Consider the following 14,524-nt stretch of genomic DNA (forward strand, 5'->3'; position numbering starts at 1 on the left):
ACACCTCAGCAATTTCAACAACAACAAAATCTCAGAAAGGTGAGTTCCAGACATTTCTAAAATTATGCAACATTACCTGTTATTGTTTATGGCCATCATGAAAAATTGTAACTATGTTGTTGTTTGTGTCGCACTGCTTTGCTTTATCTTGGCCAGGTCGCAGTTGTAATGAGAACTTGTTCTCAACTAGCCTACCTGGTTAAATAAAGGTGTTCTCAACTAGCCTACCTGGTTAAATAAAGGTGTTCTCAACTAGCCTACCTGGTTAAATAAAGGTGTTCTCAACTAGCCTACCTGGTTAAATAAAGCTGAAATAAAAATATACAATTAAAAAATAATAATAATCACCAATTAGCCTGAAAGATTACCTACCGTATACATGGTAGATATGATAATAACAAGGATGCACACTCTATTGCTATAGCTGTAATAAAGTCATATGCAATTGTACATTTAAATAGATTTGAACAGATAAGCAATCTAAATACAAGTAATGTGGCACTCACCTTGATTATAAGATAAATGCATAATGGCTGTAACCTATCCTACACAAATCCCGTTGGTTTTCCTACCTGGAGTGTCCCTGGTCAGCCCGTCAAAAACCCGGCGAGATATTTTACCATTAACATGTCGATGAAGTCAGTGGGTGTTAGCATAATTAATTTACCATGAATACGATTATATCACTTTTCACAATTACCCTAAATCGCGCGGCATCACCAATGTTTTCCCGGTGTCCATGTCGGGGCGTCAACACAGAACGCGTTAAGTCGCCCGCGGTACCACAGGATGTGTGTGCAGACAGAAAACATACGCCTCTCAAATCAGGTGGCGTTGCGTGAACTCGCAGTTCTTTCAAAAACGCTGTCAAACCAAATCCTGGAGAACACCGGAGGATTCAATCGCCTCTCTTGTTCTCAACTTTCATTTGCCGGTCTGCCTGGCAGAAAGCCCAGTCACTTCCCTCATCAAGCCCAGTCACAGCACTGGATAGGACAAATCTCTCCGGCACCAATATTATCCAATCAGTTTGCCTACAGACAAGCCGTCAACAAAAATCCCCCTTTGTCATTATTGTAAATCCCCAGGACTCGTGTTCAATTAATCTAAACTACTTCATAATAAATACAGAATGATCAAGATTAGGTTTACCATATAAAGCCCGGTTGCCTGTTTATCGTATAGTTTCTCGTCAGAGGTCCCTTGCGAATTTGTCTCCATGGGAACAGAACGGCCCGGGTTTCTGGTTTGCACCTGCAGCTCTACAGGATATCAGACCGCAATAAATCTAGAATAATGTAACAATCATTGGCCATTTTGGAAACTAACATAACCTATTACACAATATGTTGCAATAGGTCTAGGCTAAATAATGATATTAACATTGTCAGATGACATTTGTCATAGCCTATCCTCGATGAGGCAATGTGCAGTCAGTTGCGGTTCTAGCTTGTATGGTTCCCTGGGCGAACCCCCCCGACATTTGGAACAACACAAATAAATAATCATAACATTTTAAACTATATAAATATAAAACATATATACAAAAATACGCCTCATAAATGTAACAAAAATAATGAACAAAGTCAAATAGAAACAAATGTTAGTATATAAATACAAAATATAATCAAATTATTACACTATTCATTTACTACCTTGTCTGCAAGGGGATTCATCCAGCAACTTTTCGGATACTGGCCCAACCACGAACCTACCTGCCGCCCTAGGCGTAAGACACCACAAAAGACTGCATATATTACAAAATATCAGCAGACTACAGACGTTTTTAAGTAGCTGTATACCTTTTATCTTTAGCGTGTTTCTCCTCTTTCCACTTTTCCCTGATGGCTTAGACCTTTTCTTGTCCATTTGTGTTGAATTGGCACTCGAGCATTAATACATTACCCATCCTCCAACACTGTTAACCAAGAGTCAAGACTACATTACCCATCCTCCAACACTGTTAACCAAGAGTCAAGACTACATTACCCATCCTCCAACACTGTTAACCAAGAGTCAAGACTACATTACCCATCCTCCAACACTGTTAACCAAGAGTCAAGACTACATTACCCATCCCCCAACACTGTTAACCAAGAGTCAAGACTACATTACCCATCCCCCAACACTGTTAACCAAGAGTCAAGACTACATTACCCATCCCCCAACACTGTTAACCAAGAGTCAAGACTACATTACCCATCCTCCAACACTGTTAACCAAGAGTCAAGACTACATTACCCATCCTCCAACACTGTTAACCAAGAGTCAAGACTACATTACCCATACCCCAACACTGTTAACCAAGAGTCAAGACTAAACCAATTCACCTTGGTGGTGTGCAGACTGGTTTTATATTATTCTTAACGATTTCGCACAAACTAGGGGAAAAATGCAACAATATGTCTGTGAAACTATACATTCACAGTATTATGAATGAATTGTGGTTTATTTGGTAGCATTTCGTAGTGTGACTGATTTTATTAATTGCATTAGTACTGTACAAAGTTAAAGGTGCACTATTTGATAGCTCCCCCTACCTCGGGCTTCCAGTGGAGAGACCAGAGGTCAACCTACCTCCGCCCCCTCCCAATCTCGTACTTCTGAGTGGGAGACCTTCCCAGGCAGTAAGTAGCCTGGTTAGCTCACAAACTAGAATCAGGGCGCCCACTCCGACAAGGTTAATTGACCCACAGTCCCACACCATGACATGATATCATTGACTTGACATGCAAATGAGCGATAGAAAACCAATTGCGCAAATGTCACCATTCCGCATTTTTTGCAAGATGCCACCCTGGGCGGCTGCCCGTGTCATCCATACCTAAGTCCGCTACTGTTTACAATAATTAGGCCTAAATAAGCCATACCAAAAAAATATATTAACCTAGTGATGCAAAATGCAACAATTTCAAAGATTTTACTGAGTTACTGTTCATATAAGGAAATCAGTCAATTGAAATAAATGAATTAGGCCTTAATCTATAGATTTGACATGACTGGGAATACAGACAGATACACATCTGTTGGTCTCAGAACAAAAGGTAGGGGCGTGGATCAGAAAACCACTCAGTATCTGGTGAGACCATTTGCCTCATGCAGCACAACACATCTCATTTGAATAGAGTTGATCAGGCTGTTGATTGTGGCCTGTGAAATGTTGTCCCACTCCTCTTCGATGGTTGTGCGAATATGTTGGATATTGGTTGGAACTGGAACATCCTGTCCTACAAGCCTATCCCGAACATCCCAAACATGCTCAATGGGTATGTCACCCTGGTGAGTATGCAGGCAATGGAAGAACTGGGACAGTTTACGCTTCCAGGAATTGTGTACAGATCCTTGCGTCATGGGGCCGTGCATTATCATGCTGAAACATGAGGTGATGGCGGAGGCTGACTGGCACGACAATGAACCTCAGGATGTGGTCACGATATCTCTGTGCATTCAACGTGCCATCGATAAAATGCAATGGTGTTCGTTATCCATAGCTTATGCCTGCCCATACCATAACCCTACCACTACCATGGGGACCTCTGTTCACAACGTTGACATCAGCAAACCACTCGCCAACACGATGCCATTCACGTGGTCTGCGGTTGTGAGGCTGGTTGGACGCACTGCCAAATTCTCTAAAACTACGTTGTAGGCAGCTTATGGTAGAGTAATTAACAACCGCTCTGGTGGACATTCCTGAAGTCAACATGCCATTTGCAGTCTCCCCCTGTGGCAAAACTGCACATGTTATGATTATTATTCCTTTATTTCAACAAGGAACACAGACAGACCTCGTTTACAGCTGGGCCCTGCGTATACATGTTTATACATACAGTTTAGGTACAATGATTAATAAACTAAACAAGACAAACAAAACCATCACAGATAACACAAACAAATAAAAATACAACAACAGATTTCATTTCCACACAGGTTATTCTACTAACAGCACAAGAACATTACCCGAAACAGTTACAAGCAAACACAAAAATAAAAATGCTCCAATAAATGTTTAAAATGGGCGACAGGGGGACAAGAGACTCAGGTTGAAGTTTAGTCTGCAGGCTATTCCATAGGCAAGGAGCGTAACAGGAAAAGGCAGCCATACACAACTCTGTGGAAACCGCATGGGCCTCAAGTGTAATTCATGCTTGAGACCTGGTTTTAGGAATTATAATTCTAATATTGATGAGTGATGATAAATAAGAAGCTAGTTTATTCAGAAGTGCTTTATAGACAAACACGAGAGCATGTTGTTCTCGTCTCACGGACAGCGAAGTCCAACCCACATTATGATATAAAACACAGCGGTGAGTTCTGTAGCTAGCACCCGTAATAAACCCCTAATAAACCTAAGTGCGCAGTGATAAGTAGCATCCAGCGGTGAGTTCTGTAGCTAGCACCCGTAATAAACCCCTAATAAACCTAAGTGCGCAGTGATAAGTAGCATCCAGCGGTGAGTTCTGTAGCTAGCACCCGTAATAAACCCCTAATAAACCTAAGTGCGCAGTGATAAGTAGCATCCAGCGGTGAGTTCTGTAGCTAGCACCCGTAATAAACCCCTAATAAACCTAAGTGCGCAGTGATAAGTAGCATCCAGCGGTGAGTTCTGTAGCTAGCACCCGTAATAAACCCCTAATAAACCTAAGTGCGCAGTGATAAGTAGCATCCAGCGGTGAGTTCTGTAGCTAGCACCCGTAATAAACCCCTAATAAACCTAAGTGCGCAGTGATAAGTAGCATCCAGCGGTGAGTTCTGTAGCTAGCACCCGTAATAAACCTAAGTGCGCAACGATAAGTAGCATCCAGCGGTGAGTTCTGTAGCTAGCACCCGTAATACATCCCTAATAAACCTAAGTGCGCAACGATAAGTAGCATCCAGCGGTTTAAGTGTTGATGCCGTAGCGTGCGCATGTAAATAATATCCACATAATCTATAACAGACATAAAAGTAGCTTGCACAATTAGTTTTCTATTTGTAGAGGACAAGCATGTCCTGTTTCTATAGAGGAAGCCTAGCTTGATTTTTTGCCGTTTACAAAGTTCGTCAATATGCATTTTAATAGACAGTTCATCATCCAATCATATCCATAAGTATTTATATGCAGAGACCTGATTCATTTTAGAGTGGCCTTTTATTGTCTCCAGCACCTGTGTAATGATCATGCTGTTTAATCAGCTTCTTGATATGCCACACCTGACAGGTGGATGGATTATCTTGGCAAAGGACAAAATCTCACTAACAGGGATTTGAAAATAACATTTTAGAGAAATAAGCTTTTTTGAGTTTATGGAACAATTCTGGGATATTTAATTTCAGCTCTTGAAACATGGGAACCACCACTTTACATGTTGACTTTATATTTTATTTCAGTGTAGAATAAAACAGCTACCAGCTGACTTTTCCTGCGCTGCTGCCAGAAAGAACAGACATCCTGAACTTTCCGTCAGACTCAGTGTTGTGACACATCTCAGAGGAATTCACAGCTTTAGTTGACAGTAGGTATCATTTCCCATTGTTCTGATGCCTATTCAATCTGTCCTTGCGACCTTGGGGGCTCAAGTGGTCAGGAAGCAGACAGTATACCTGAGTTTTCCACATGGTTCCACTCTGAAACAATGTAGAAGCCTTGAGGTATTGCTTTCCTGCAGTCAAATGACCAAATCGCCCTCTAGTGGCCTCATGGGTGGAATTGGATTGTTTTTCACAATTTAATAATTAACACTTCTTTATTTAACCCCCCGGTGTTTCTATGGCAAATTGTCTTGTTAAATTACTGTATTCTGTGATGTATACAAAGTTTAATATTGGGATGCAAACTCAAACTTGAATACATTTCAACTACTGTATATCTGACATGGAAGAGGTGTCGTCTTTTTGAAGCCCATAACCATGTGTGTGAGGTGTATACTTTGTTTCAACGTAGATTTGTTTAAGACTACCCAGAAAACACACTGTGTGACCCTGATTTAGCCCACTGCAGTAAAAGGTTAACTCACTTGTTGCTGAGAGTAGTCTACACTCAGGTGACTGTAGTGTCATGGCAACCACTCACACAACGTCATGTGTAATCCAGTAGTCTCTGTATAGACCTATAATATAAAGGAGTGGTAGTTCATTTCAAGAGTTCATGAAATCCTTGTTTTGCTTTCTAGGCCAGTGATATAGGGGCGGCTTCTACCCCCTCGACCCTCTACTCATCTACCTCCTCTGCCTCCTCTACCCCCTCCACCTCCTTTACCTGGGGGGGGGGGGGGGGGGGGGGGAGGCATTGGACCAGTAACCAAAAGGTTTCATGTTCAAATCTCCAAGCTGACAAGGTACAAATCTGTCCCTGAACAGGCAGTGTTCAGGCACTGTTCCTAGTCATTGAAAATAAGAATTTGTTCTTAACTGACTTGCCTAGTTAAATAAAGGTAAAAAATAAAATAGGCCTGCCATAAAACCTCTTCATAGGCTAACCCCACGTACTGAGGACCAGAGAATCAAACATTTCACCAGGATATTTTTGTTATTAGTCAACACAGCTTCCACCCTGTTCACTTCCCATCAAGCACAGGGATGACATCAGCTACTCCGCTAAATGTCTAGTTTCCGTGGAAATGAGTGGGCCTACATTCAAGTCTACCTGTCTGTCAGGTACAGACAGGTCTATGTAAACTGAGGCAGATGCTGGCTAACCAAAGAAGTAACCCAAGTAATCTGTTTACGTCACTAATTTACTAATGACTGAGTTACTAATTACTTTGTCATTTAATCTGATTACAAATCTGAAGTAATCAGCCCAAACCCGTTGACCACATCCCATCAGGCCCATGTGGACTCTGAGAGGGGGTGTTTTGTCTAGTCTACCTTTGGCAGACCTTGAGCTACTCAGCTACCACTTATTGTCTTGGCGGATCTGTTCAGGATTCAGGATACAGTCTGTGGGGTCCCACCCTGGCCTCCACATTACTGGCAGTAGCGAAGGAAAACGGTTACTATAGTTGAACATCACCTTTTGACTCTTCTGGGTGTTGCCTCTTCTTATTGTCTTCACCATTAATACTTTTTTAAAGATTTGAAACAAACACAGGAATCAAGAGAATCATAACCCTCAGATCCTTTAGATCAGGGGTCACCAACCTTTTCTGGAATCAAGATCACTTTGAGTCAAAATGCAAGCCGAGGTCTATAACTCAGATTGTTTTTTAAACAAGACTTTAAAAAAACACAAGTTTCTTCAACATTAACCTATTCAAAACAGTTCTGGTAGCAATGAGGTTTGTGCAGTAGGCTTTAGGCCCAATGCAGTAGGCTTTAGGCCCAATGCAGTAGGTTTTAGGCCCAATGCAGTAGGCTTTAGGCCCAATGCAGTAGGCTTTAGGCCCAATGCAGTAGGCTTTAGGCCCAATACAGTATGCTTTAGACCCAATACAGTAGGCTTTAGGCCCAATGCAGTAGGCTTTAGGCCCAATACAGTAGGCTTTAGGCCCAATACAGTAGGCTATAGGCCCAATACAGTAGGCTATAGGCCCAATACAGTAGGCTATAGGCCCAATACAGTAGACTATAGACCCAATGCAGTAGGCTTTAGGTCCAATACAGTAGGCTATAGGCCCAATACAGTAGGCTTTAGGCCCAATACAGTAGGCTTTAGGCCCAATACAGTAGGATTTAGGCCCAATGCAGTAGGCTTTAGGCCCAATACAGTAGGATTTAGGCCCAATACAGTAGGCTTTAGGCCCAATGCAGTAGGCTTTAGGCCCAATACAGTAGGCTTTAGGCCCAATACAGTAGGCTATAGGCCCAATACAGTAGGCTTTAGGCCCAATACAGTAGGCTATAGGCCCAATACAATAGGCTATAGGCCCAATACAGTAGACTATAGACCCAATGCAGTAGGCTTTAGGTCCAATACAGTAGGCTATAGGCCCAATACAGTAGGCTTTAGGCCCAATACAGTAGGCTTTAGGCCCAATACAGTAGGATTTAGGCCCAATGCAGTAGGCTTTAGGCCCAATACAGTAGGCTTTAGGCCCAATACAGTAGGCTTTAGGCCCAATACAGTAGGATTTAGGCCCAATGCAGTAGGCTTTAGGCCCAATACAGTATGCTTTAGGCCCAATGCAGTAGGCTTTAGGCCCAATACAGTATGCTTTAGGCCCAATGCAGTAGGCTTTAGGCCCAATACAGTAGGCTTTAGGCCCAATGCAGTAGGCTTTAGGCCCAATGCAGTAGGCTTTAGGCACAATGCAGTAGGCTTTAGGCCCAATGCAGTAGGCTATAGGCCCAATACAGTAGGCTTTAGGCCCAATGCAGTAGGCTATAGGCCCAATACATTAGGCTTTAGGCCCAATACAGTAGGCTTTAGGCCCAATACAGTAGGCTATAGGCCCAATGCAGTAGGCTTTAGGCCCAATACAGTAGGCTTTAGGCCCAATACAGTAGGCTATAGGCCCAATACAGTAGGCTTTAGGCCCAATACAGTAGGCAATAGGCCCAATACAGTAGGCTTTAGGCCCAATACAGTAGGATTTAGGGCCAATGCAGTAGGCTTTAGGCCCAATACAGTAGGCTTTAGGCCCAATACAGTAGGCTTTAGGCCCAATACAGTAGGATTTAGGCCCAATGCAGTAGGCTTTAGGCCCAATACAGTATGCTTTAGGCCCAATGCAGTAGGCTTTAGGCCCAATGCAGTAGGCTTTAGGCCCAATGCAGTAGGCTTTAGGCCCAATACATTATCACTGCATATTGGCTATGCTTGAATTGCCCTGTCAATGTTGCTCTTCTCAGACCATTTTGAAATTACATTTCAACATTTTAAGTATATGATCACACTGGTAATAAATCGTTTGTTGTATTGTGAGGCACAGCTGAATGAGCATAATCATGTGTTTTATTTTATTATTTTACTGGACTGATGACCTGCATCTGATTGTCAGTCTGAGGGGAGGAAGAGAGCAGTGGTGAGCCTGCCTGTCCCCAGACTAACCAACCCTCCCCTACTGTCCGAATACCCATAACAGTCTACTAATGCCACTTTCAAAACATCTGGGAACTCGGAAATGTCTGACTTCAGTGCCTTCAAGACAACTGGGAACTCGGAAATGTCCGACTTCAGTGCCTTCAAGACAACTGGGAACTCGGAAATGTCCGACTTCAGTGCGTTCAAGACAACTGGGAACTCGGAAATGTCCGACTCCAGTGCGTTCAAGACAACTGGGAACTCGGAAATGTCCGACTTCAGTGCGTTCAAGACAACTGGGAACACGGAAATGTCCGACTTCAGTGCGTTCAAGACAACTGGGAACTCGGAAATGTCCGACTTCAGTGCGTTCAAGACAACTGGGAACTCGGAAATGTCTGTCTTCAGTGCGTTCAAGACAACTGGGAACTCGGAAATGTCCGACTTCAGTGCGTTCAAGACAACTGGGAAAACGGAAATGTCCGACTTCAGTGCGTTCAAGACAACTGGGAACTCGGAAATGTCCGACTTCAGTGCGTTCAAGACAACTGGGAACTCGGAAATGTCTGTCTTCAGTGTGTTCAAGACAACTGGGAACTCGGAAATGTCCGACTACAGTGTGTTCAAGACAACTGGGAACTCGGAAATGGCCGACTTCAGTGCGTTCAAGACAACTGGGAACTCGGAAATGTCTGTCTTCCGACTTCAGTGCCTTCAAGACACACAAAAAAACCGAGCTCCGACTGTGAAAATCGTTTTGAACAGTCATCCAACTCAGAATTCCGTGTCGGATACTCTGGCACCTTTCTAGAACTAGATTTTACTACCTGAAGATCACTGACGTCACCTATTTTTTTTTTATAGAGTTCCCAGTTGTCTTGAAAGCACCATAAATAGTATGCGATCTGTCAATGATTTTCGAGGCCAGAATAATGAAGATTTAAATTACCATCCAGATGTGTTTACACTTGATTAATATCAAGACATAAAGCGTGCCTGGCTACCTACATGTGGTCACGCAGATCAGATCACAATGTGTTTTTTTAATCGTCTACACCTGTCTAAAAATGTGGGCACAATCAGAATGTGGACAAGATCAGGACAAAGGGAGCATGTTACCATGCATCAGAAGGCACAGCAGTATGTCTGGTCCTCCATCATGTTGTTCAGCTGTAGAGACACAACACAGTAATTCATTATGCCTGGTCCTCCATGTTGTTCCGCTGTAGAGACAACAACAACACAGTAATTCATTATGTCTGGTCCTCCATCATGTTGTTCAGCTGTAGAGATAACAACAACAACAACACAGTAATTCAGTATGTCTGGTCCTCCATCATGTTGTTCAGCTGTAGAGATAACAACAACACAGTAATTCAGTATGTCTGGTCCTAGTTGCCATAGTTACAGTAGGGATTTAAATGTTGACACAAAAGGGTAAAAACACAATGCCCATTTGAATGAGGATACAAGTATCCTGTTTCAGCTCTACCTTTCTCTGTGGAAATCTAATGGGATGTTCTTTCTCTGTGGAAATCTAATGGGATGTTCTGAAGGCCCTGAAATCATAGCCTCATACCAGACTTGGGTAAAGGTCACATCATTGTAAGTATTTGAGGTGAACTTGATTTCCACTGATCATTAAACCTTTGGGACTATTCCATTCCATTTCAACAAAACTTGAAGTTGTGGTAATAAATCATGGTGTGACAGTGACTCTCTGCCTCCACCTAGTGGTGTATCCCCACAGAGTTCTATAGGGGTCCACCTAGTGGTATCCACACAGAGTTATATAGGGGTCCACCTAGTGGTGTATCCCCACAGAGTTATACAGGGGTCCACCTAGTGGTATCTACACAGAGTTATATAGGGGTCCACCTAGTGGTATCTACACAGAGTTATATAGGGGTCCACCTAGTGGTATCTACACAGAGTTATATAGGGGTCCACCTAGTGGTATCCACACAGAGTTATATAGGGGTCCACCTAGTGGTATCCCCACAGAGTTATATAGGGGTCCACCTAGTGGTATCTACACAGAGTTATATTGGGGTCCACCTAGTGGTATCTACACAGAGTTATATAGGGGTCCACCTAGTGGTATCTACACAGAGTTATATAGGGGTCCACCTAGTGGTGTCCCCACACAGAGTTATATAGGGGTCCACCTAGTGGTATCTACACAGAGTTATATAGGGGTCCACCTAGTGGTATCTACACAGAGTTCTATAGGGGTCCACCTAGTGGTATCCACACAGAGTTCTATAGGGGTCCACCTAGTGGTATCCACACAGAGTTATATAGGGGTCCACCTAGTGGTGTCCCCACACAGAGTTATATAGGGGTCCACCTAGTGGTATCCACACAGAGTTCTACAGGGGTCCACCTAGTGGTGTCCCCACACAGAGTTATATAGGGGTCCACCTAGTGGTATCCACACAGAGTTCTACAGGGGTCCACCTAGTGGTATCTACACAGAGTTATATAGGGGTCCACCTAGTGGTATCTACACAGAGTTATATAGGGGTCCACCTAGTGGTATCCACACAGAGTTCTATAGGGGTCCACCTAGTGGTATCCACACAGAGTTCTACAGGGGTCCACCTAGTGGTATCCACACAGAGTTCTACAGGGGTCCACCTAGTGGTGTCCCCACACAGAGTTATATAGGGGTCCACCTAGTGGTGTCCCCACACAGAGTTCTACAGGGGTCCACCTAGTGGTGTCCCCACAGAGTTATATAGGGGTCCACCTAGTGGTATCCACACAGAGTTATATAGGGGTCCACCTAGTGGTATCTACACAGAGTTCTACAGGGGTCCACCTAGTGGTATCTACACAGAGTTCTATAGGGGTCCACCTAGTGGTATCCACACAGAGTTCTATAGGGGTCCACCTAGTGGTATCCACACAGAGTTATATAGGGGTCCACCTAGTGGTGTCCCCACACAGAGTTATATAGGGGTCCACCTAGTGGTATCCACACAGAGTTCTACAGGGGTCCACCTAGTGGTGTCCCCACACAGAGTTATATAGGGGTCCACCTAGTGGTATCCACACAGAGTTCTACAGGGGTCCACCTAGTGGTATCTACACAGAGTTAAATAGGGGTCCACCTAGTGGTATCTACACAGAGTTATATAGGGGTCCACCTAGTGGTATCCACACAGAGTTCTATAGGGGTCCACCTAGTGGTATCCACACAGAGTTATATAGGGGTCCACCTAGTGGTATCCACACAGAGTTCTACAGGGGTCCACCTAGTGGTGTCCCCACACAGAGTTATATAGGGGTCCACCTAGTGGTGTCCCCACACAGAGTTCTACAGGGGTCCACCTAGTGGTGTCCCCACAGAGTTATATAGGGGTCCACCTAGTGGTATCCACACAGAGTTATATAGGGGTCCACCTAGTGGTATCCACACAGAGTTATATAGGGGTCCACCTAGTGGTATCCACACAGAGTTCTACAGGGGTCCACCTAGTGGTGTCCCCACACAGAGTTATATAGGGGTCCACCTAGTGGTGTCCCCACACAGAGTTCTACAGGGGTCCACCTAGTGGTGTCCCCACAGAGTTATATAGGGGTCCACCTAGTGGTATCCACACAGAGTTATATAGGGGTCCACCTAGTGGTATCCACACAGAGTTATATAGGGGTCCACCTAGTGGTATCCACACAGAGTTCTACAGGGGTCCACCTAGTGGTATCCCCACAGAGTTATATAGGGGTCCACCTAGTGGTATCTACACAGAGTTCTACAGGGGTCCACCTAGTGGTATCCACACAGAGTTCTACAGAGGTCCACCTAGTGGTATCCACACAGAGTTATATAGGGGTCCACCTAGTGGTATCCACACAGAGTTATATAGGGGTCCACCTAGTGGTATCCACACAGAGTTATATAGGGGTCCACCTAGTGGTATCCACACAGAGTTCTATAGGGGTCCACCTAGTGGTATCCCCACAGAGTTCCCCTGTCCAGAGTTCTATAGGGGTCCACCTAGTGGTATCCACACAGAGTTCTACAGGGGTCCACCTAGTGGTATCCCCACAGAGTTCTACAGGGGTCCACCTAGTGGTATCCCCACAGAGTTCCCCTGTCCAGAGTTTTATAGGGGTCCACCTAGTGCCAGGTGCCAAGTGCACCGGTTTGAGGTGTAGTAGGTGCCAGGTGCACTAGTTTGAGTGTGTGAAGAACTGCAGCGCTGCTGGGTTTTTCACACTGAACAGTTTCCTGTGTGTATCAGGAATGGTCCCCCACCCAAAGGACATCCAGCCAACTTGACACAACTATAGGAAGCATTGGAGTCAACATGAGTCGGCATCCCTGTGGAACGCTTTCAGGGACTGGTGCACTTCACAAAATAGATGGCATCATGAGGAAAGAAAATGATGTGGATATATTGAAGCCACATCTCAAGACATCAGTCAGGAAGTTAAAGCTTAGTCGCAAATGGGTCTTCCAAATGGACAATGATCCCAAGCATACTTCCAAAGTTGTGGCAAAACGGCTTAAGGACAACAAAGTCAAGGTATCTGGAGTGGCCATCACAAAGCCCTGACCTCAATCCTATAGAAAATTTGTGGGCGGAACTGAAAAAGCGTGTGCGAGCAAGGAGGCCTACAAACCTGACTCAGTTACACCAGCTTTGTCAAGAGGAATGGGCCAAAATTCACCCAACTTATTGTGGGAAGCTTGTGAAAGGCTACCCGAAACACGTGACCCAAGTTGAACAATTTAAAGTCAATACACTCAATTAGTATTTGGTAGCATGTAAACTTCTGACCCACTGGGAATGTGATGAAAGAAATAAAAGCTGAAATAAATCACTCTACTATTATTCAGACATTTCACATTCTCTTAAAATAAAGTGGTGATCCTAACTGACCTAAAACAAGGCATTTTCTCGAGGATTATATGTCATGAATTGTGAAAAACTGAGTTTAAATGTATTTGGCTAAGGTGTATGAAAACTTCCGACTTCAACTGTAGGTTTAGGCTAATACATGATACTTATAACGGGGCTGTACAAATGACCTGGACTAACCTATACCCCTGCACATTGACTTGGTACCGGTACCCCCTGTGTACAGCCTCGTTATTGTTATTCTATTGTGTTACTTTTCATCATTTTTTCGCCATTTCGTTCCGTTTGCTTCTGTTAAATAAATGTTTCAACAGAATCGGCGGAATAAATACACCCCTGATCACGTGTAAACACAGTTTTCTTTCACAGCAGCCATGTTGTATTCATTCTCGCATCTATGTGCTCCCCTCCTCTCACCTTTTCCCTTTGCTTGTGGACTTCAATGTACAAATCATCAGCTGTATGTGACCAGGCAAAAAAAACTTTCCAAGCCAAACCATATCATAACCACTACACACAGCCTACATCGTTGTCACAATATTAGCTAAAGTAACATCAGTCAACATAGCTAATAGAACTAACGAGAAAGTAAACCTGCTACAATCATGAAGTAATGTTACATTTGACAGTCAGTAAGCGGTTACAGCGGAAGCCCCGGTGGCAAAAAATTTGTCAAACCAAAAGCTTACCTTAGAAGAGTTCCAGTGTT

The 14,524-nt window shown here is 43.8% G+C and overlaps 1 protein-coding gene across 1 annotated transcript in view; it reads right to left on the bottom strand.

Moving 5' to 3' along the window:
* LOC109877657 (NACHT, LRR and PYD domains-containing protein 12) overlaps nt 1-925 on the bottom strand; it is a 26,115-nt gene extending 25,190 nt beyond the window's left edge. The window contains exon 1 of the mRNA XM_031820557.1: nt 701-925. Coding sequence (XP_031676417.1) covers nt 701-741 — 41 coding nt within the window. The 5' untranslated portion in view covers nt 742-925. The remainder of the gene's footprint in view (nt 1-700) is intronic.
* Between the last annotated feature and the right edge of the window lie 13,599 nt (nt 926-14,524).

Source organism: Oncorhynchus kisutch, unplaced genomic scaffold, assembly GCF_002021735.2.
Source record: "Oncorhynchus kisutch isolate 150728-3 unplaced genomic scaffold, Okis_V2 scaffold3489, whole genome shotgun sequence".
NCBI classification, from domain to species: Eukaryota; Metazoa; Chordata; class Actinopteri; order Salmoniformes; family Salmonidae; genus Oncorhynchus; species Oncorhynchus kisutch.